This window comes from Ruditapes philippinarum, unplaced genomic scaffold, assembly GCF_026571515.1.
Source record: "Ruditapes philippinarum isolate M1 unplaced genomic scaffold, ASM2657151v2 ctg3059_1_1_1_1, whole genome shotgun sequence".
NCBI lineage: Eukaryota > Metazoa > Mollusca > Bivalvia > Venerida > Veneridae > Ruditapes > Ruditapes philippinarum.
The window spans coordinates 86,653-112,847 of NW_026865219.1; the positions used below are offsets into that span (position 1 = coordinate 86,653).

At 33.7% G+C, this 26,195-nt stretch overlaps 1 protein-coding gene across 1 annotated transcript; it reads right to left on the bottom strand.

The window, feature by feature from the left end:
- Positions 1-690: 690 nt before the first annotated feature.
- LOC132728230 (uncharacterized) lies at positions 691-2,965 on the bottom strand. The gene has a single exon (XM_060713840.1). The coding sequence runs from the start codon at positions 2,823-2,825 to the stop codon at positions 2,334-2,336; it is 492 nt and encodes a 163-aa protein (XP_060569823.1). The 5' UTR covers positions 2,826-2,965; the 3' UTR covers positions 691-2,333.
- Between the last annotated feature and the right edge of the window lie 23,230 nt (positions 2,966-26,195).

A 26,195-nucleotide genomic window follows, 5' to 3' on the forward strand; every position in this document is an offset into this window, starting at 1 on the left:
CAACTGGAGTCTTCATATAAGCTTGCTCTACACCAAGTTTGATTACAATATCTCATTCAAAACTCTAATTATTGTCCGGAAACCATTTTTCTATTTTTAGAATCGGTGACCTTGACCCCAGGGGTCCAAAAGCAATATCAGCCTTGGTCTTCATATAAGCTTTACACCACAGTTTGATTACAATTTCTCATTCCTAATTCTAGTTATTGTCCGGAAACCATTTTTTTATTTTAAGTAATGATGACCTTGAACTTGAGCCCAGGGGGCCCAAATGCAATACCAACCGGGGTCTCCACATAAGGTTGCTATATACTAAATTGACCCCAGGGGGTCCAAATGCAATACCAACTGGGGTATCCTTATAAGGTTGCTATATACCAAGTCTGATTACAATATCTCATTCCAAACTCTAGTTATCATCTGGAAACCATAATGTGGACCGACCGACCGACAAGCTAAACTTTGTTTATGTGGGTATAATAGATTTCAATAATTTAACCTTGAGGGATGCTACATGCTAAATATCATAGCTCTGGTCATTGTTGTTTTTCAAGAATTATTTTTTTACAACATTTTTACTTGTACAAGTCTATGTAAAGGGAGTGGCCATTTTTAATCTTTAATATGTGCATGTCCCCTATGGTACCACTGTTCTTATTATTTCCAGCAAATTGTACAAATAAAAAGAACTTGTATTTACTATTTTATTGAATTGTGTTTTGCTGCCACATCTTGACATTAAAATACGCATGTCATTCCTAAAATAACTCCATGATTTAAATTAGAAACATCTATAGTCAGTCAACCATGTTTTGAATGGGAGCTAAAACGGAGAGCACTATGGTACCGTGGTATGTTAATTGATGGCCCTTTTTACATTCAGTATAATTTTTTGTAACAGAATGTGATGTCACTACAGTTTCAGCAGACGACCTTCACTTGTCGGAACATGAAATTATAAGTTTAACCGTTAAATATGGGGTAAAATAAAGAAGTATTTTTAACACACTGGCAGCTTTGGATTTTCCTATCAATGACAGAATTTATTTGAAATGAAATTTTTTTTTTAACAATTTCTCCAACTTCACAAAAAGCAGCACTTCCACTTTCACTTTAATGGTGGAAACAGTACATTGTATTTGGTGGCATTCAATATGTAAAGAAACAAATTTTCTGATTACATCGGAATGGGCAAGGACACGGTACCCGCAGGGAGTACTATAGCTTTTGTTGAGGTCCACTAAGCAATGTTAAATGCAAAATATCTAAGCTCTGGGCATTGCAGTTTTACAAAAATACTTAGAAAACTTACATGTATTGTCCTATAGTAGTCTATATAAAGTAAATTACCCTGGGGCAGAATCAATTTTGACCCAGGGGAAAGGATTTATATAACTTTAATTAGAAGAGGACCACAAGCTGATACTACATGCTAAATATCTAATCTCTGTGAGCTGTACTTTCTTAGATTTTTCATCTTTAAAGTCTATTTTTAGCTCCTGTGACCTACTTGTGCATCAGACTGGATCCATTTATATAATTTTTGTAAAGGCTCATGATCCTTGTGAAGTTTAGTCAAAATCCATCAAGTGGTTAAGGATGAGTAGTTATTTAAAGAAATTATGGGCAATGACAGACAAAGAATAGCAGAAAAACTGTTATCACAAAAGTGCATCTTTGAACACTTCGTGCTCAGGTGAGCAAAAAACCATAAATGTGATCAAAATTTGAAGGTCATAGGTCAGGATAATATTTTATTAAGGGTTAAGTTTATTTACATATACATGTATCTGATATCTCAAATATAATGACTGTTAAGCTTGAAAGCTTAAATCCTTTTATGTGTTCTTTTCATCAAGACTTTCTACATTATGATAGAGCTACATGACTGATTCCTCGACATGGGCAATTTCTACATGGCCGATTTCCGCCCCAGTGTAACTATTTGAGGAAAAATGTAAATTACTTGATTACAATACATATTGAATGTCAAGCCTCTAAGCCTTATATTTTCTGAACAGAAGCTTTTTAAAAACTCAAGTTACGTAAGTCTTCATAAAATAAGTGACCCTCGTAGCTAGGTAATTATTGGTCCCAATGACATGTTTGAATCACACAATAAAAATTGTTTCTTATCAAATAACAAATGTGCACTTTTGGATTAAGAGTCTATTAATGATTTTACAACTTTTACACATGTATTCATATATTTTTACATCTATTTCTGTCCTTTCAGGGGCTGCAACCCTGTAATGTATGTTGAAATTAGCCCTTTAAAAAGAAGCAAAGTTCACGACCATTTGAATTTGAATTCAAATGAAAATATTCATCATTTAAATTCTGATCAATTTTGTGAGAGTAGATGTTACGAGAGTCACACTTAAATCTTCTCTTTGGATTTCATCAATTTTGTTTTTCACTTTCTGATTCATCAACGGCGTCAGAGACAACAAATCAAGCCTTTTTTCTGGTGCAAGCTTGCTATTCTCCATCAGTGTCTCCCCAAATGCTTTAATCATGAACGATGGATGCTTTTCTTCTGAATTTTTATCAGGATTGGCAAGCTTCTGTGGAATGTCTGACAATATTATCAGCCTATCCGCATCCTGTGGAATTTTCTTTTCAATTACCAATTCCGGGCCTGCAACAATTTCCTTCTCAATACATAAACTGAGATCATCGGATTGAACCAGAAATATCTTTGGTTTCATTCTCATAACTGTTGACATTTTTGCAACATTGTAAAAATCCTCCATAGAATACATTCCACCATTGAGGTGAATTCTTTCATCCCTATATTTAGTGTTTTTGGTTGGTTTTGACATATACGTGAGAAAAACAAATATGAAAACATCGTAGTCAGAGGATCCCTGTAAGCTGCCTTTATCTAACTCTCGTATGTACTCTGTCACTTCATCTTTAGTTTGGCCATTTAAAATTTTAACCTTCTGCGGTTCTGGATGATGAACTTTCTTTGAAAAGTTCACATAAATACTCAGCAATTTCAATTCATTCTGTGTTGTTGTTTGAACGTTTTCCTTTCTCCCTTAATTCCTTTAGGAGCAGGTCCCTCAACATAAGGAGAAATTTTCGAAAAAATTGTCACTAAAATACGTTTTTTTAAGGGATATGTGTCTCCCACAAACTCTTCATACGAAACTGTATTCATCATTTAAGGTGTTTCTTCCTCTATTCCTAGTTAAGCCACAGTCTGTAATTATAGAAACAATTGAAATTTAAATCCGTGCTTTTGATACCATCTCTCGAACGGTACCATCTCTCGACCAAAGTGATACATTTCATATTTGACAAATCAGATTTATGTTGTGCAGCAAGGGATAGTTTAATTAAGTGACATTAGCACTTACATTTGCTTTGTTTTGGCAAAGTTCCATATTTACAGCTTCATTTTGACCATTCTAATAGTAGACGAAAGTTCAATTTTAAGATAATGGCAGACTACTTTCATTTTTGAAATTATGTATTTTTGTAAAGTTACCACTTTACTAATGTAGATTTGTGGAATAAGTCAGAACAATAAGAATACTTTATGAACCCTTCTTTCAAGAAAATATGAGCGTAATTTTACTGTATTTTTGATTTGTTTTATGGACCTAGTTTCTTGATTTATTGTTTTGTTCAATCAAATTTTTAATCAAACAAGATAAATCAAGTTGAACACCACTAAAAATATTTCTTCTACTGTTCTCAATATGCAATTATCAATGTTGAAAAGGAATAATCAAATTTTGGTTGATATAAGTAAAACTGCTTGTGATTTGTGAAGCTGTTGTATTTAAAAAGTCAGATGAATACTCCAGGAATGTGACAAGACATGAAAATAAATGAAAATGTGTTTGTTTTGTTCTATGTTACAGTAGAAAATTTAATTAATGCTTATAGTTTCAATATAAATGGTCTCCTCTTTCTACAAGTTATTTATACACTATAAATAACTTGGTTCGATAATTGGCAGCAAGGGGTCAGCTTTCTTCTACTAATCAAGCACCCCAATGAGTTCACGGCAGCCATTTTTAAAGGTCATGTTGACAAATTTTAAGTAGGTCAAAACAGACACAATACTTGCCTCTACAATCAAGAACTTTACTAAGTTTAAAGACACTTAACATCCTAAAAATAATTACAGTTAAGTGAAATTATTGTTCGAGAGATGGTACAACGTGGTTTTCGACTTCCATATAATTTTGAAAAGTGCCATACAGTGTGTCCTGGCTAGTCGTACGTGACTCACGTACGGCTAGAACTTTTGGCTAGCCGTACGGCTAGCCACTTCCTTGTTTTTAAGTACTTAATACCAGGAATGACTTAAGCAATCAATAAAAAGTTAAAAACTTATGTAAATGGTCCATTACTGTTAATGATACTATTACTAAAGTTCTATTCAATATTTATCAGTTATCACACAGTTAAAGGGTAACAATTTGATAAGCATTTGCAAACACATTCAAAATATCATGTTGGGTCCAAATCGTTAGCAATGTTACTGGTTTTTATACGTAAAACACATTTATGTGAATAGGGTTATAAAAACTTTGAATTTTCTTCAAAAAATGCTATATTTTGTATAAAATTAATGTGAAAAACACTTGCATACACAAGAATTTTTTTTATATAAGTATGGTTTGTAATATCTGGACATTCCCGGCACAAAGTACCTCCCGGTCTAAAGTAACTTGAAGTTGAGGATATATCGTCGAGTGACCCGTTTTTACGCTGCCCTATTTCGACGCCATTTATATTTTGCCTCATAATTGATATAAGCGGCCGCTTACGTCATTACTGTACTACGCTATAGCAAAAGGGGATTCCTCTAGTTTGTCAGGTAACAATATGTAGTAAGTAAGACACCCAAAGGTAAGATTTAGCATGTTATACCTTATTTAAGAGATCTTTGTATGATTTCACTAATGCAATTTTGACCCTCACTTTACTATGTCATGCTTTCCTTGAAAAAATCGGCTGGAAAATACCTCCCTGTCTGCTGACCTCATTTCCTCATTCTCAGGTCACATGGCAGTAAAATTACCCAATAGTGTTGTTTTTGGCGCATTTTTTCACCCTAAAGCAACCTGTACGTGTTGTATATTTTTTTAACGGTTATTAATCGATGAATGAATATTAATTGAAAATTAATTGGATATGGTTATCTTATTTGGATGGAATGAATTGCCATGATTTAGTAAGTTGCTCTGCTAAATGTATTATTTTGTTTTTGCAGGTTCAACAAAGGAAGTTAATGTGCTATTTTCCAACCTTTATTATTCAGCAGAGAAGGTCAAACAGACTAGGGCAACCACCCAAACCACTGTAAAAATACAACAATAGCATTTACCATATATAATTATGCTTTATTATTGAAAGAAATAAAGAATAGATAAACTATTTTTCACTTGTTGATACTTTGCAGGTCTATGCTCTTGATATTGGTGAATAGCGTAAGTAAAAGTATTATGGTGTACAGTCTCCTGTAGTGTGTAATTAAATTAGCCAATCAATAGCGTCGTTTTAGGGCACTCTCAATCAAAATGGCCGCTCCCGGATGAAGTGAAAGTAGGATTGTTCTTGAAAAGGAATAGCTGGAAAACAGCTTAAATTTACTCATTTCATAAAGGTTAGAGATTTTTTAATAAGTTAAAACATTTTATACAATACAATCACATAGTTTTAATAGACGCATACAAAACAATCCTTATGGGCGTCGAAACTGGTCACTCGAGGATAATATCCTCGTACTGCCTCTTTCCGATCAGCTAACAGATTTTTCTACAATAACTGACAGTGAAATTATATTAGAAAAATTTCTCTTTCAATTCTGCGAATATTATCATTTTAGCTAATAAATGCACCAACTTTTTAAAATTTTACCTGAATTATTATTATGAATTGAGGATAAATCATTACTGACCCATTTTCCTGTTCTTCAAAATTTCACAACCACTTTTCAATCAGTTAACAAAATATAAACTGTACCACATAAAAATTGTCATACAATGTTAAAATATAATCAATTATGTATTATGGAGAAATTTTGACAAACTCAACTTCAGATAAATGGTAATAAACAATTTTAACCTAATTATAATGCCATTTTTTAATCTTGATATCTATTTGCAGTGGTAAAGCTGTCACAATTGGGGTATGGATGTACATTTCAATTTGCATAACAGAAAAAGCATGTTCTTGTGAAATTTTTAGGATCTTAAGGTCTATATGACACCATTCTATTGACAGCTTACTGAAAAGTTATCAGTGAGAATGTTTTTCTTTGTTTAAGTGACTGTTACTTTACTTATGTATAACCTTCCAATTAAGAATTGTATGGTAAAATATGTACATATTAAAATTATAGCTTTTGAAGTACAGTATATATTATGACTTCAAGATATTGAAACAGTTGTTCAACCTAATATCCATTTCAGCAGACTGACAAAAAACTGAGTCTGTAAATCAATTATTTTTAGAAAATTATTGCGATTTGTAACTGGCTAAATAAAGGATTAGTGGAAAACACACATTTCACATATTTTTAACTAAAATGCTAGCATTTTCTTTTTTATCGCCATAATTGACATTGCTGCTAATAAATGTAGTTAAGGTGAATGCAAGATGTGCTTACAGTTTGGTTACATGACAAATAAGGTCAAAAATAAATAAATTCTAGGGGTGATTGAAAAGTGGTTGTGATTGAAAACTGGCAGTATGTGGATAATTTATGATAATTATTTTCAAATATCTTATTCAACTCAACTTTACAACGAAAAAAGTGAGCAAAGTGTCACTTTAGCATGGAAAACACACTTACCTTGCTGTAAACAAAAAGAAACTTAAACTGTTAAAGTTAAATGTTGATTGTTGGCAGCTGGATAAATTATGTTTATTTTAAACTATGAAAGAAGCAAACTTGTCAACTTCCGCGTTAATTCGGAACACCATTCTAATCGCCCAATGACCGAAAAGTTGCGACTGCAGAATACGAGTACAATCAAAGCACTGAAAGCGCTATCAGCGTTTTATTAAGAGCTGTATTTCCCTTAAACCTCGTCTCCTTAACTAAGAGAAAACAACCAAACACAATTCTCATTTCATAAATTCATATTTATTTGCGGAAAGCACTTGGGTCGCTATACTCAAATTTGACCGACTGTTTCCAAAGGAAAAGAGTCAACTCGGCCCTATACCAACTCGGCACGGGTCTACTCGGCACGGGTCAACTCGGCCCACTTTACAAAAAGATATATTACGTATTAACTTTGCTTTGCATGTTGTTAAGGTAAATGAATAATAAGAAATATCTTATTACTATATAATTATAATTGTACTTCTCCCGAAATAAAGTAGATCTATATTTAATTTTTTTTTATTTATTTGTCTTATATTTATAAACTCTCTCCGTCGAACTTCGTAAATAACCGAGGTATATTGAGTGAAAAAGCAAGACTAGTTTCCCTTCGCTTGCAAAAGAATGCAAATTTAGCCGTGTTTAAATCGCTAGTTTGTGGGGAGTAAATGTCCGATTTTAAAATTTGTTACACCAATTAAAAGCTGGTGATCTTAGCTTCCTCTCAGTATATATTTCAACACATTGTTTGACACTGAAGGTATTTAAATTTACGGTTAAACCTACCACGAGTCAGAAATACAGTTTCCAAATATGCTTGTATCTAAAATCAATCGTTTCTTACTAGAATCAGGTACGTATATTAACAATATATATATACCTGCTAGAATTTTCAGACACTGTTAATTAATGGGTTAACAATAAACGGTGGAGCTGAACATTTTTGTATTTTCTGATCGAAGATCAGTAATATACAAAGCGGACATTCGATCTCTGACACAGAATTTCACGACAGACCTAACAACAAGTAGTTCTCAAAACAGCTTGAAACTAGCGATTTAAAAGAAAGACATATTTTTATTTTGTTTCAAGTACCCAACAAATTACAACGCATTCAAAGTTTAAAAGTAGCGTTTGCCTATAGAATTGTCAATAAATACACAATCACAAATTACGCGGATGAATATGATTTTAATCAATGAAAATGCTATTTTTAGCGATGTCGATTACCGAATACTACACAAATATATCTGACTGCCGAGTAGTGGAATATATAGATTCTACATGTCGGACTGTTTGGGCGAGAAGATTTTCGCTAAATTTTTTACTTCATTTTTAAACAACAGGTTTATCCTGAACAAAATACCTCGAAATTAATAAGGATTACAAACCCGAAATGCAATGGAAGTTCTAAATTTAGAATGACTTGATTTTATTCAGACCTTGTTTGTATAACTTCCTCGTGGTGCAGGGTGTGAGAGGTCTGAAGTTCAAATCCCCGCCGAGGCAATTTTTTTAATTCTTTTTTGAGTGTCTTTGTTAAAGAAGTAGCCATGATATGCAAGGGTAAAGTGTGGCTCTCATAAAAAATGAACATAAATGATTTTTTGATGCAACTCTAGTTATGCAAAATTCCGTATGTATCAAACTCTAGTGCCTTGCAAGATGAATTATAGTACGTAAAAATAAACTAATACAGGAAAATACATACAGATATACAGTACGATTTAGATTACAAAGATCAGAAAATACCACAGAGCTTGCAGCCCTTTGATTCTATAAGAGCACGGTCTAATAAATCTTGAATTGCTCCCCATGTTTGCCGTGATAGTAGCCAGATGTGCCAGGATGATTATCGTAAGACTTGCCGTCCTTGCCGCCCCTAAAACTCGACCTTTTTTGTTTAAGCGCACGATTTTCTGCCTTGTTGATTTTGGCATCATCTTCTGAGTCGCTTGCGATTGGGTTTGCCTCGTATGATCTGACCGTGTCCCAGCCCCCAGGACTTCCGTCAGCGATTCTAATCAACTTGTTGCGCTTTCTCAGTTTCTCAGTGAGTTCTGATAACAACTCCTTCGAATAATCGAATTTACCATGTTCAATAGCCCAAGCAGTCTGTTTGGCTAATTCTTCGAGCTCTGAATTGAAAATAAATTGAATCTTGTTACCCTGGAATTTCCAGACGAGTTCTTGTTCTGATCTCAACTTCTTGACTTCTGAAGCCACATTGAAGGTGTTGCCCTGAAGTTCTTGTTTCAATGATTGAACTTCTTCCCGCTGAGTTTGTAATTCGTCAAGAACACGTTGAAGTTGGTTTTCAACCCGTGAAGTTTCGCACGGTGAAGACAAGCCGCCATTTATGCCGCCGTTTGTCACGTTGTCATTTTCTATCATACAAAAATAATCGACGTGTAGAATGGTCAGTAACCAAAGCTGAACTGACACATAACTTGACTACTGTTACGCACGAAAACTTCATGCGCTAGTCGCGAACCCTATCGGAGACTTTACACGATTGAAGGGAAAATAATTTCTTTCTAATTCGTCTGCGCAAACGAAAGAAATTATATTGCTCAACGAGGCGTTGGCGTACACGTCCAAATTTCAGATTTTGTGCAGTAAAATATTTTTACTACAATTTCTTAAGATATCATCTTCAAATTATATGTTCCTTATCATCAACCACATCAAATTTGACAAGGTTCATAACACTTGAAACAATATTTTCATAATTATCTCCCCTTTTACTAAGAATTATTCTTTTTATTCTAACGTCTTTCTTTCGGAAAGAAAGTACCTCAAACTTCAAATATATGTGTTATCATCAACCACATAATAAATGATAGTATGTGACTATAGCATCAATATTTCCAGAATTATCACCGCATGAACATAGAGTTTTCCTTTAAAAAATGTTATTTTTTACTATTATTTCTTTAGACATCTACTTCAAACTTCAAATATATTTCCTTTGTCAACACCCATTATGTGTGACTAGATTCATAACTCTAGCATGAACATTTTCAAATAATCCCCTTTGAACTTAGAATTGTTTTCTAAAAATTGCCATTTTTACTTTTACTTCTTTATGTCTTAAACTTTATTCAAGTATCATACACTCTTGTGCCAATAATTCCAGAATAAGCTCATTTTCCTTCTTTTTTTGTAACTATATTTCTTAGATGCTTTAATTCAAACTTAAAAATATGTCTGTCATCAACACAAAGATCATATACGATTATATTTATAAGTAAAGCTCCTGCATTTCCATAATTATCTTTGTTTAGAACTTTATTTGTTTGAAAATTTATATATTTGTTTAAACTATGATCTGAAATGAGTGTAATAAATGGTATCTACTCTAGACCATATGTGTTCGGCGCGTTGATTGGTCACTACCCGCGGGCCCCCCTCACCCACACAACAACCAACCTATCTCTCAAAACCATGTAAAATGTAGCATTTTTCATTTGAAACATGTTTTAATATTTGGTATATGCTTTTAATTCAATTACCTTCATTTCCCACAAAAAATAAAAAATTGTTTCTGTATATACATAAACTACAGTAACATCCAGAGACAGACACGCTCATTTTCTTAGGATATGTCTGATTACTTTTCATCTGAGGAAGTCTTGATGCTTGCCTGAAGAGACAGATATCGAGGTGATAAGTAATTTGAAACTACATCATGAAATAGATGAATGGTCTCTTGCACAGGTTTTACTGTATCATTTCTGGCTAGTCTGTTCAACCGGATTCCGGCTAGTCGGAACAGCCGGACTTAACGAAAACTTGTTCCGGCTGCTCCGGCTGTCTGGCTAACTTCACGAACATCTGACACGTCTACGTTGATAATACGTACTTTATTTATTTTTTTTAATTTGTAACTTTATTTTCTGATTTCACATACAAACATTATAACATATCTTGAAATTCACAAAGACATACAATAGTATTAAATTGCATATAGTTCACAAGGACATTTACATTAATTATAGTATTTTCTAAATGCATTATAAACAAAAATTAAGACATTTTTCAGAAACTTCTTTATAATTTATAGTTAATATTTGAGCTATTCTCTATTTTTACCATAATAAATATAGAAATGGTTTATTTTTGAGTGGTATAATCAAAATTGAACATTAATTTTCCTGTAAACAAACCATTTTCTGAAATTGTTACAGTCTAAGTCTAAGTTCAAATGAATATTCAATATAACTTTTTGCTGAAATATATAGATAATTTAACATGTTCTGAGACCTTTGTTACAAATTCAAGTACATATTATAATCATATCAAAATTCTTAGTCATTAATAAAAGAGCATTAACAAAAGTTGATATTTGGATATATATCTATTACTTATACAGAATAAGAACAAAGATGGCTAGAGAGAATATTACATCCATTTACTGGAAAGAAAAAAGCCAACAACAATAATTATGCCCCTTCTGTAACAGTCATGAATGAATGACTAATGTTTTTGTTTAAAATTATTATAGTATATATACCTTTGTTATAATGATTTGGCTGCAATTCCAGATTGAATTTTTTTATACAAAAGAGTTTATCTTAAATATGAAAGAAAAACATATGCATTAAGGGGGTCAATTTAAATCTTAGAATTATCTACATGAACTCAAGCAGACAACTATACTATTCTTTGCATAGTTCTAAATATAAGATTGTTAAATGCATAGTTCTAACATAATCATATGAATGTTTAAAACTTGAAAGAATGAAAAAAAGAAAAAATAAAGGTCTAAAAGTGTCAGGTGGATGTTTTTTTTATCTAGCTTGTTGAAAAAAAAAAACATTTAAAAAAAGATGGAGCAAACCAAAAAATCAAGCGAACCATGATTTAAATAAAAATCACGGCATTAAGTTATACATTAATTAAACGCATATATAAAGTAAACAAATATACTACCTGTCCTGTGTCCGTGTAAGTGATACTAGTGGGGCCCAAATTATATTAAACTTATTTAGATTAAAAGTTTGGACAGCGACCAAATGTTCTGCAACCTGAATATAATTTTATACTACTGCCTCATTAGAAGCGTTTTTATACATGAACTCCAAGAATATTTACTTTTTTAGAAATTCTATTTGATAACCTATCACAATGTATATTGTCAAATCACTGTACAATGTGTAATCTTGGTTTATTTTTTACAAATGAATCTATTGCTATAGCTTTACCCAAATCTCACAACCATATAGAAGAATTGCTTTATTGTGAGGTCGAAAAGATGAATGAGCCCACTGACCAAACATCATACTTTTTCTTAAAGCTAGCCTTTTAAAACTCTTTTATCGGATTCTGTTGACAATGACTGAAGTTGCAGATGAAAATTTAATATCAAGATAATTTTAAGCTGCAAATATTTAATTTCAACACCTCTTTGAAAATATTTCTCTTATGATAGGCCTTTATTATCGACATGTAGTCATGTACCACTTTTGCAGAAAGTAATGGCATTAGTTTTCTCTCAATATTTACTTTCAGTCCATTACTCTCACAATATAATTCTATAACTTTTTCATACATTTCTGTTAACCTGTTTAAGTAGTTGATATTACTAACAAATCTTCTGCATATAGTAGACAGCTTAAATTGACATCGTTAAAGGTAACTTGGTCACCTGAGCTGTCAAATAAAGAAGTGGGGTAACTGATAAATAATTAAAGCAAATTTGGACTAAGGTTATCTCCCTGACGTATACTAAAATGATCCACTGATTTCTATAGAACAAACAAAATAATACAGAATGCATACAGTGTCGAAATCAGCAAAACAGGAATATAATTTTGCTCCTCGGCTTAGAGAATCACTAACGTTCCGTATTACAGCTAGCTGGATAGGTTCCTCACATGAGAGAATCCAAAGTCACCGGCGGGATTCGAAACATACAACGGTTGAGGACAGGTGGTTTTTAATTCAACGACCACTTTGCACGGAAGCAATAATAATATAACAATAAGTTTAGTAAAGAAATCCGAGCACGCTGGCGTTACTTTTTGTTAAAATTCTCATGAATGTGGAAGATTTGAATGCCTATGTTAAGTTGGGTTAACGATGTAGGGTACATTGATTACTCTGTATTACGTGTTTGTCGTTTATGGAATATAGTCAAAGAATATTTTGTATGTATTCTAATGTTGCAGTAGACTTATTGCCTTGACATATGGAATAATAGTTATAAAATGTTTTTTTTTTAAATGATTCAAGTGATCTTATTTAAATAAAATTGTTGACCCCTACGCTGGATAAATAATTTCTTGGTAAAATTTAGTTTGGTCAAATGTTAAATCTGAATTTCATTATAGTAAATTCCTGTAAATCCTCTCATAATATGATAATGTCTGAAAATCAAAGTATGCATTATTATTAATATCATTATTAAAAATTACATCTTTTTACAATGCCATTTGACGACTAATGGGACTCACTGATTTTTTTCTGACATGAAGGAACTTGCATTTTTTACCTTTGATGTAGGTCTAGGTACAATTACTTGATTGCAAACTTTCATAGTCACTCGCAAACGCTTCTTTTTTTTTTTTCAGAAAAATCATTTTTATTGTGCAAAATTAACATAGTACAAAAGGCAAAGAACGGCTTTTAATTCAAAACCGGACTGCTAAGTAATGATTTTTTTATTTAATTCTGAGTTAACATGTATCCTTCAAATATAATCTATTCATTATTTCTGTTTTAGTTAAGTGTCCCATTTGATACATGTAAGACGTTAGTTTTATATATATTGTGGCTTTTTGGGCTTCAGTACATTGCATACACTGTAATGTTGTACATACATCAGTAGCTTTGTGTTGTTTAAAACAATGAATGTTATTGTTAATTTATTTTATTCTGACTAATTTATTCTATAGAACTTGACAGCACAAAGTGAACTATCAAATCGAAACGTCCTCGGCTATATCTGTTAATAACCTCGGAGTTAAGATAAGTAAGACTGAATAAGTAGAACAGAAAGTGTGATCTTCGATAGTCCGATGACTGACGGCGAATGCTATTGGAATGTTTTACTTACATTGTAACCTTGCCTGTATGCGTGGCGCAAGTGCGTGCGCGCGTGTGGTTGTGTGTGTGATATTTAACTATTTAAATGGTGTGTTAAAATGGTTGATTTAATATTGTTCGTATTATTTGTTCAAACGCTTTGATTTACCGCCTTGTGAATATGGAATCGATATATGATGATCTGAATATAATTGTGCTATATTTTTAGATTTAAAAAACCTATATTAATTGACCATGATAACCATGTACGAGTTTTCATTGTCATTTTTTCTGAAAAATCTGCATATTTTTTCCAGTCATATCTTCTAACAAGAGCAAATTATGAAAGTGGAATTAATAATAAATCTGAAAGCTTTGCTCGGTAAATTAGAGGTGTACCGACAGGGTCAATGCTTTAGTCCTCTTACTGTTAGTATATAAACGATATGTAAATGATCGTAGTCACTAACGAATCAGGCTATTAATTCAACATTACACATAACTGACCAAAAGTTTGACTAATATATCACTTCTCATTTGCCAGCTACATTAGATTTATTAAATACTGCCAGGGAAGTGCACTCTCAAATATGCATAGTGGCAGACAACATTATAATTAACAAAACAAAACGCCAAAATCCATTTTAAAAAAGCCGTGAGAGATTTATTCCTTGTTGAAATGGTTCAAAATCTAAAAATGGTGTATCTTTTCCAAAATGTAATTAACTTCTTTTCCGGAAGTTATGGCGATAAACGAGAAGTAACACCAGCATACTGCTCTGATCTAATTCCGTGTTTTCTCAGAATAAAACGTACTATAAGATCAAGCACAGAAAAAAAACTCCATGCATAAGCGACTACAATAGCAAATTATTTGAAACTACATGTATGGGAGCACAATGACAATTTTCTTCATTTCTCAATACAATTTCGCGTAAACAATAAAATTATATCTTCTTAAAGCAAAAATAATTTCCTGTCGAATGCTGTATATGGTTAAGAACTTTTGTCCGCCAATGCGGTTGAAACTACCGTAAACAGTTGCAAAGGATAACGGCGCAGCTGACGTCAATGTCAAAAACGGGTCTTGATGGCAACTTTGACGTAATGTGTTTACCAAAATTGGCTGACATATTGAAATAAAAAAACGAATCGCAATTAGAAAGTAGTCAACTTTTGGCATGCCAATTTTCAATACGCTACTCACAAGTACGCAAAGTGTCGGCGTTCTACCTTAAATTGTATAACATATCAAACATTTATTGTTAACGAAAAAAATGAATTATAGACAATATACCTATACTCTAATATTCTTTGTTGGTTAAGATGTAATGAATGTTATAATTTTATAATTGCTTGTAATATATCTATTTTTATGTTAATTGAAATAAGATTATGCATTCAGATGCTTTGATATATTGCTCTTAATAAAGAGTTGTATAAAGAACTCCTAATGGTGGTGCAGGAATTAAAGATCGAAAATTTTCAGCATTGTGTGATATGCTCATAATAGGAATTTTTAAGATTGAAATACAAAAAGGTCGGATAAAAAGAGACAAATGTGACAAATGCGTGTATGTGAAAAAAAATGCGGTTCAACAATGATTTGATAACACTTCTTTGACGTTGTATAGTAACTGTGGTTCTCCATTATAAATACATGTGAGTGTTTATTCGATAGCCATTAAAATATAAATTATGAAAATGGTGTGATTTTTAGATTTACCTTTTTTGTTTGCCCGTGTTGTTATATGGAAACCAAAATAGCTAAAAGACCAAAAGATATGAATTAATCACAATCGGTTTAGTAAAATACCCAGGTGAAGGTACGGTTAAAGTCATATCAGATAAACTACAAGTTTTTCATTGACCTTTGTTTAATCACCCATAATCTAATTGAATATGGATTCTTTTCTATTTTAGGCATTTCTGTATAGTTTATCAGCGGGGTATCCAATCTACGACCCTTAGATTACTGTAATCATAAATGGTCTTCTTATGTCGTTTCTCTTTCATATGCCAATATGTTCAATATAGTTCAATATGTATGTACAAATTTGGCAATAAAGTAAACAAAACACACAAATCAACAGGATATTCTGGTTTCAAAAAAAAACTCTCCGCATCATCATACTAGATCCATTAATTATAAACATTAATGAAAACATTATCTCGTAACATTTTTTAAGATGCTTTAGAATTACACTGTAAAACATTGACAATAAATGTTGAAAAGCGGAAATAAAAAGAACCTTACCGTTTATCATACACAGAGACTACTATATTTTACAGTTTCCGTTTTAAGTAGAACAACTGACGTGACATTTCAATGTGTGTGTGTTTTTTGTGATGAGAAATGACATAATAATGTCACACGACCAAGAATAGAATGTCGGACAGATTACCACAGCATTCAACTGTAATATATTTATGACAAAATTTTGGACTGGAGCGGTAAAGAAAAATAGACCCATAGAACAAAACAATTCTCTACGCCCAGGTTAATTCTCGCATGGGCAAAATAACTTCAGCTTCATGATATACTTCGTAGATTGCAGATTATGAAACACAGTTTAAATATGGTACCAATGACTTTTTATAGGATGAGGCAACATGCATTGGCTATTTACGGGAACAATAAAAATGTTTACACTATATTTACCGTCACCTATATTTACAATGTCTCAAGTCTAAATGTGTTGTGAAAACATAACATATCATATCAAGACGCATGCGGGAACTTCAATATTTTACATTCTTCAAATTTTCTTCTAAGTTATAAATAATGAATTCAAATTAGCATGTATTGATTTTAAAATGTTTATGAATAAAAGGTAATAGTATCTCTTTAGTTCGATTAGTAAAGATTTTATAATTTACAAGTCAATGTATCTTAAGCAATTACTACCCTTAGAAAATATCTCAGTTATTATGTTTTCTTTCAGTTTATTCTGACAAACAAAATTATTTATCAATTAAACAATATGATAACCTGTGTTTTGAAAAAAAAAACACTATTTATAGGTGTGGTCAATACAGGCATTCATTGATAACACAAACACAGACTACGAATGGTTTCTACGCAAAAAATGACCAGAAATATGTCTTTGAGTCCATCTCGAGAGAGAAAAAATCACTTCCAATCCAATTGTCCAATAAACCATCTTACACTCAAACTCTAATTTAAATCCTTGACATATGAATGGATATTCTTTCAACTCTGCTTCATTACTGAAAATTTTGAAACAATTCAATTTAGATCTGAAATAGATAAGAAACATGATACCCAGAAAACAAATTCGATATCTAATATGAACTTGAAGCATGGCACTATTCATGTATAATCTAATATGACAGCATGTAGAATTAAAATTAATCTCGCGCATTGATTTCTTTTTATTTTCTTGGCCGTTATTTTCTGTTATTAAATCTTATTCAATAAACAAATGCTGAACAGCGATTGATTTACACACCGTATACCGGCGCCCAGGTGATGGCAATCACTGCAGTGATGGCAGATAGCTGAAATTTAGCCGCTCGGTACAGGTAGATGGGTTGTATATTATTTACACAAACATCGCCCATTTGATTGCTATGAAACATTGTCCATTGACTGGAGATACTATTAGGTAATTTTGGACTCGTTTTTTCATGTTTTTAGACTATTTTGAGCAGGTTTAAAGTGACAGCTTCGGAAAAATCCGTCAAAATGTCTGGGTTTTTTTGTTCAAAATATCTCAAGTTTTTAACTAAATAGCAGGATTTCCCATTGGGGTCACGCAAACTAAATATCTACCCTGTGAGTCTTTTCTTGAAAGTTTTACAGACGTTCAATATGGTCTGGTCGAAGAAAAAATGCTGCCGTTGTAGGCAGATACTTATTATAAATACCATGAAAGTGCCTAACATTCTTACAGAAAATTAAGGTCAAACTTTTATCAATTCCTCTATTCTTTGCGCCTTTTAGTCCGGAATTGAGACGTTAAAACTATCATTTACTAATATTTCTTCTCAAAAGTTATTAAAAATGCGATATGTGGCATCGAAAAGCTTTTAGTGCAACACGCAGTTACAATACAAAATATAATGATTTCAGTAACGACCAAATTGCCACTATAAATAGAGGCAATTAACATGAAGAAATTCATTTTTCTATATTCATGCATGTGTGCCTTGCCTAATAGTATCTCCAGTCAATGGACCAATAGTTTCATAGCAATTAAATGGGCCGTATTTGTGTAATATGATAATACCAACCAAATGTTTATTCTAGCCTGTATTTCAGGTATCTGCCATCACGCAGTGATCGTGTCCATCACAGCGCGCCGGTAATACGGTGTGATTTAGAGTGTACGTTAGAACTATAGTAACTTTTGTATCGGCCATCAAGTTTCTACCTCTAGCGTTGCCGTCTTTCATTCAGGTCTAAATAGTGTTGGTCGGTTGAGCAGTAATAAATTTCGATCACCGCTTTACACATATGACAGTGACTAATCACATAGTGTCAAGTGGCTGGTAAAACGGGTTTTTTTTTATTTGTATGAATGAGTAACACATGATTGGTCATGAACATTAGGTTAGGTGTCACAAATGACCAGCACTGTGATAAGACACTCGTAAACTTAACAAGTTTTTGAGCTCATGCAATCATACAACTTCTGTCACGTTGACAGTGGTCCGTTGACGACAGTTGAATGGTGAAAAATGAATGTAATTGTATCGTACAATAATAATATTATCAGTCTTCTAAATCAGGTATGATTTACGGCAAAAGACAATATTAAAGTAATATATTTGATATTTTTATTACACATGTAGTCTCCTTTTAGTTCTTACTTTTCATTATAACGTTCCTATTTACTTCTTACATACAGTTTTATTGCTCGTCATTAACTGAGAAAACCATTAATTTATGTCTCAAAGTTAATTATGAATAATAGTCCAGGTATGTTTAACATCTGGTGATAGCTAGCTTAAACCAAATTGCAATCCTTATTTTTCGTACGTCATTTCGTCCGTCCGTGTATACGTCCGCGTGTTCTTTTCAAAGCTATAACTCAGACATAGGTTGAGAGAAATCTGCTACTGTTAGATCTAACCAAGAAGGAATATCAAACATAACCTTCACTTACTCATCAAAGCAGGTGAATATGCAATTAGGAACAAGAAAATACCAGTAATTAGGATCGGATTGATACTTATGCTGTATGATTTGTAAGGAAGCTGTTTTGATTTTTTTAAGGCATACTACATAAACATAATATCTAAAGCAATAGCAAACAAAACCAAAAAACAGATTAAAGATATTACATTTACTTGATTAAAATTCGTAGTTAAGCTACATGCCTCCATATGAGTCAAAATATTTCAATAAAATCAAACATGAGCAATATGAACTAAGATGTAAGGAAAAATAAACAGTTTCAAGATTCAAGTAATATTTTACATATTATGTGCGATTAATGACTGATTTTTCAGTATTTACACTCCGTTACTAACGCAGTAAAGGCTCTTTATGCACATTTTGACCACATTTTGGTAATTTACATGGTTTGCAAGTGCCATTGATAATGTTTAAATTGCTTCCTTTTGGTTACTTCACAATATTACACATTCAAATACATTTTCAAAATTTTCATGAAATCTGGAGGCGTAGAGTTGTGCTATAAGTACACTGACCTAGTTCTGTTAGAGCTGTCATTTTATCAGTGATTTACTCTACCAGTCTTATTGATAGATGTTGACATTTATTTGTGTGTTGTAAATAAAAAAGCTAGTAAACAACAATTTTAAATAATATTATTATGATAAATTGATGTTGTGATCACACTTTAATTACAATCGCTTGAATTTAGAAAACAAATGCATATAATAATCATATTAATGCATTATACCTAGGATTGCAACATCGTTTGCAATGATTAACTTGTAATAAGCTAATAAGAGGTCACAAGGTCCATTTAAGGTTCAATTTTATTTGGTCAATAGGTATATTCATATTTCAAACCAAAACTATAGTAAAGATTTTTCGAGGGAGTAAAACAGATCAGCTATGAACAGAACATGTTCAACAGCCGAGTTACTATCACGCCTCTGACTATAACGTGTAAAAGAGTCGTGGAATGAAAATCCATATACAAGTGTATAATTAATTATCATGTTCACATATTATCATATTTTACTTTTATTTAGATTAATTCATGAATACCTTACATGATCATTAATATAAATTTGACTTTAATGAAGCTCGGTGAATAATGAATTTCTATATTTGATAATAAATTGATAGAGTAGCCTTTATTTGCATGTCAAATTTGATTTCATAATTCATAAAAAAGAAAGAACAATGCATTCTATTGTATGAATACTGTCTTTTTTAAACTGTAGTTAACGGATTAAGTTAATAAGTTATATTGAATGCCAGGTAACATATCCCTATAAAGCAAAACAAAACATTTGAAAGTATCTACAATAACTGGCATTGATAAAACAAGCACTTGTATATTAAAAGAAACACTTTTAATGACTTTGTCACAAAACGCTCTAGCTGGCCTTGTAACAAAACGCTCTAGCTGGCCTTGTAACAAAACGCTCAAACTTGCACTGTGACTGACACTGTGATAAAACAAAACGCTCAAACTGGCACTGTGATAAAACAAAACGCTCAAACTGGCACTGTGACAAAACGCTCAAACTGGCACTGTGATAAAACAAAACGCTCAAACTGGCACTGTGATAAAACAAAACGCTCAAACTGGCACTGTGATAAAACAAAACGCTCAAACTGACACTGTGATAAAACAAAACGCTCAAACTGGCACTGTGATAAAACTAAACGCTCAAACTGGCACTGTGATAAAACAAAACGCTCAAACTGGCACTGTGATAAAACAAAACGCTCAAACTGGCACTGTGATAAAACAAAACGCTCAAACTGGCACTGTGATAAAACAAAATGCTCAAACTGACACTGTGATAAAACAAAACGCTCAAACTGGCACTGTGACAAAATGCTCAAACTGGCACTGTGACAAAACGCTCAAACTGGCACTGTGACAAAACACTCAAACTGGCACTACGAAAAAACGCTCAAACTGACACTGTGACAAAACGCTCAAACTAACACCGTGACAAAACGCTCAAACTGGCACTGTGGCAAAACGCTCAAACTGACACGGTGACTAAACGCTCAAACTGACACTGTGACAAAACGCTCAAACTGGCACTATGACAAAACGCTAAAACTGACACTGTGACAAAACGCTCAAACTGGCACTGTGACAAAACACTCAAACTGACACGGTGACTAAACGCTCAAACTGACACTGTGACAAAACGCTCAAACTGACACTGTGACAAAATGCTCAAACTGGCACTGTGACAAAACGCTCAAACTGGCACTGTGACAAAACACTCAAACTGGCACTACGAAAAAACGCTCAAACTGACACTGTGACAAAACGCTCAAACTAACACTGTGACAAAACGCTCAAACTGGCACTGTGACAAAACGCTCAAACTGGCACTGTGACAAATCGCTCAAACTGGCACTGTGACAAATCGCTCAAACTGACACGGTGACAAAACGCTCAAACTGACACGGTGACAAAACGCTCTAGCTGACTTTGTTACAAAACGCTCAAACTGACACGGAGACAAAACGCTCAAACTGGCACTGTGACAAAATGCTCAAACTGACCCTGTGACAAAACGCTCTAGCTGACCTTCTTACAAAACGCTCAAACTGACACTGTGACAAACGCTCAAACTGACACGGTGACAAAACGCTCAAACTGGCACTGTGACAAAACGCTCAACTGACACTGTGACAAAACGCTCAAACTGGCACTATGACCAAGCTCAAACTGACACTGTGACAAACGCTCAAACTGACACTGTGACAAAACGCTCAAACTGACACTGTGACAAAACGCTCAAACTGACACTGTGATAAAACAAAACGCTCAAACTGGCACTGTGACAAACGCTCAAACTAACACTGTGACAAACGCTCAAACTGGCACTGTGACAAAACGCTCAAACTGACACTGTGACAAAACAGTCAAACTGACACTGTGACAAAACAGTCAAACTGGCACTGTGACAAAACGCTCAAACTGACACTGTGACAAAACGCCCAATTTAATACTGTGACAAAACGCTCAAACTGTCATTGTGACAAAACGCTCAAACTGACACTTTGACAAAACGCTCAAACTGACACTGTGACAAAACGCTCAAACAGACACTGTGACAAACCGCTCAAACTGACACCGTGACAAAACGCTCTAGCTGACCTTGTTACAAAACGCCTCAAACTGACACCGTGACAAAACGCTCAAACTGACACTTGACAAAACGCTCTAGCTGACCTTGTTACAAAACGCTCAAACTGACACTGTGACAAAACGCTCAAACTGACACTTTGACAAAACGCTCTAGCTGACCTTATTACAAAACGCTCAAACTGACACGGTGACAAACGCTAAAAACTGACACTGTGACAAAACGCTCAAACTGACCCTGTAACAAAACGCTCTAGCTGACCTTCTTACAAAACGCTCAAACTGACACGGTGAAAAAACGTTCAAACTAACCCTGTGACAAAACGCTCTAGCTGACCTTCTTACAAAACGCTCAAACTGACACTGTGACAAAACGCTCAAACTGACACGGTGACAAAACGCTCAAACTGACACGATGACAAAACGCTCAAACTGACACTTTGACAAAACGCTCAAACTGACCCTGTGACAAAACGCTCAAACTGACACGGTGACAAAACGCTCTAGCTGACTTTGTTACAAAACGCTCAAACTGACTTTGTTACAAAACGCTCTCAAACTGGCACTGTGACAAAACGCTCAAACTGACCCTGTGACAAAACGCTCTAGCTGACCTTCTTACAAAACGCACAAACTGACACTGTGACAAAACGCTCAAACTGACACTGTGACAAAACGCTCAAACTGACACGGTGACAAAACGCTCTAGCTGACTTTGTTACAAAACGCTCAAACTGACACGGTGACAAAACGCTCTAGCTGACTTTGTTACAAAACGCTCAAACTGACACTGTGACAAAACGCTCAAACTGACCCTGTGACAAAACGCTCTAGCCGACCTTCTTACAAAACGCTCAAACTGACACTGTGACAAAACGCTCAAACTGACACGGTGACAAAACGCTCAAACTGGCAGTGTGACAAAACGCTCAAACTGACACGGTGACAAAACGCTCAAACTGACACTGTCACAAATTGCTCAAGCTGAGATTTTCTCACAGACGTTACAGTTGGCATTGTCACAAAGCGCTTAAACTGACTTCTTCACACAAAAAAGACAACAATCTTATTGACTTCACAAAGCCCTCACAAAACACTATTTTACATTGTCACAAAACACTCTAGCTTACATTCTCGCAAGAAACACACTTACTGACATTGTTAAAGGTTTTTAGACAATACTAGTATATGTTTTAAATTTTACACCAAATTTACGTCCTAACGAAATGACAGCACTGGAACTTCGCCAGGTATTATGATAATATCATTCGGTTGCATACTACAGTTTAACATCATCATTAATTATAATGTAAATTTAAACAGTACCTGCCATTGAAATAAAAAAGATGAAAGTGAAAACTTTATATACGGACTCTATACACTCTGGTCTGATACAATAAACACCGCAGATTGCCATGTTACTATAAATGCTCCAGCTGTAGAAGCACTTTGGTCTCCATTTAACCATTTAACTCATCTGCATTTTGAGTAGCCGTTTAGTTTATTTCATTCATTACATTTAGATATAAATGGGATGTAAAACAAGATTATTATTAATATTTATGGCATATGTTTCCTCAAAACTGCATTAAGTACACTTGGTTTTGACATCTTGTCATTTTCAAGAATGACATGCCGGATATCATAACATTTTCCTGTTCACTGCGATGAAATAAAGTGAAATAAAGAACAAAGACAGCTTGTTCCTGTCTATAAGTGCGAAAGACTGATAGGTCTATAGTGTCCGTCTGTCAACGAAAGTGTGTTCAAACAGTTTTCAAACAAATCCAAAAATGTGACAATATTAAAGGATTTACTCGTATTTTTGGACGTCATGAATTGCCAACGTTTGGCAAGCAGATCAATCTCTTGGTAAAGGAGAAAATAATTAACCATTTTACCATTTTCTCCCGATAAAACAGAAAAGAACAATTGTTTATGTGGTCTTTTTTCATCGACTTACTTCCTATTTGTGCATACAATATTCCACAGCGGCTACAGCTGATGTGATCTATTGACTTTTCTACCGTTTTAAGCTCAAATTTTAATTAATATTGGTACCTTGTGTTTCTAGACATGTGTAAATTTAAAGGATCAGATTTATTTATATGTTTATCTGTATTTTTTGTACTATATTTTCCTGTCTTTTAAGTGTTTTATACAATAAAATATGTATGCATGATATATAAACTACTGTATTAGTAAAAATGGCACATACATGTATAGTAAATTCTTTCTGAAGATAATCAATGTTAGTGTCGTCTGCGTCAGCTGCAACATTAACACCATCCGATGATCGTAATTCTACGGTGGCACAAAGGTGACATGTGTGTGTGTGTGTTGTTTATTTATCTCGTGCGCACGAGATGTCGTGGCCACGAGTTACTATGTCGTGGCCACGATATTCTATGTCGTGGCCACGAGTTACTAAGTCGTGGCCACGAGTTTCTAAATCGTGGGAATGAGATAACTAAGTCGTGCGCACGAGATAATTAACCAATCAGATTACACTATGATTTTTTTAACTTAGAAAAAAATGTGTTTAAAGTTTATTTGAAAATACTGTAGTGTTCGCTTAAAATTTGATACATGTCTTTAGAATCATATTAGAAAGTCACCTTCTAAGGCCCATGAATCAGACATCAATTTTGACTAAGTTATAGCCCTTTGTGGGGACAGTTCTCTTATAGAATTGGTCAGTTTATACGTACAGCGGCATGTTAACCTTTTTTATACGATAACATGGGAAGGAATTAGTCCTGGTTTATTTATTTTATTTGGTAGGGACAATACCCACTGATAGTAGATAGCCTATTAGGATGTTTGAGGTCAAGGTTCAAGGTAAACATGACACTTCATGTAAAATCCTTGTCTGATGAATGATTTAGAAGGCAAACGCTATGGTTTATATAACCTAGAAAGATCATTGCTCCTGATCAGTAGATAGACACCTAATAATTTTGAGGCCATTGGGCCAAAATTAGGGTCACAGTGACGCTAAATGTAAAATCATTGACCAATTAATAACTTGTATAAATGGTACTTTTACAGGCAAGTGAAGTAGTGGCATCCGTGTACTATAGCACATGTCTAGTTAATTAGGAAAATTCATATAAATAGTGAAATCTGATTGGTTATTAGTTCTCGTGCGCACGACTTAACTATCTCGTGGCAACGACTTAGTAATTGTGGCCACGACAAAGTATCTCGTCCCCACGACTTAATAACTCGTGGCCACAACTTAGTAACTCGTGTCCACGACATAATAACTCGAACCCACGACATAGTATCTCGTTCCCACGACTTAATTATCTCGTGGCCACGACATAGTATCTTGTGGCCACGATATAGTATCCCGTGGCACGACATAGTATCTCGTGGCCACGACATAGTATCTCGTGGCCATGACTTAACTTTCTCGTGGCCACGACTTTGTAACTCGTGCGCACGAGATAAATAAAAACAAACACATGTCACCTTTGTGCCACCGTAAAATCTTCAATTTGTTACATCGAAGACCATGATGGTAACGATGGTGACTATTTTATTAACAAAAAAGCAATGTCACTTAAAATACTGATATGTGCATTCCAAATGAATGTTTCCGGATCATTTACTGATTATACAGTACCGTTAATTAAACCTTTAGGTTGATAAACAGGATAAAAATGACTACAAATGAGAAAATGCAAATTTCTAGCGTCCTTTCATTGTGGTTAGCTTCATTTATGAAAATATTTGAACATGCGCCTTGGGACAAAAGGACGCCACATCGTTTGTTAGGTATACTTTTAAAGATGTAAGTTTTCTCAAACATTGTTATATCTCGTTGACTATGTAAGTTTGCCCTAAATCATAAATGTATATCATAGAAAACACTTACATCAAAAGTGTGTTAATTACGTGTAAATTAAGAAGTACATTGTAATAAGTTAAATACAGTGACGTATATTACGAATGGGATTTACCACGCTTAACAAAATTCAATGACAAGTTGTATTTTTGCCTGGATTAATTAACCT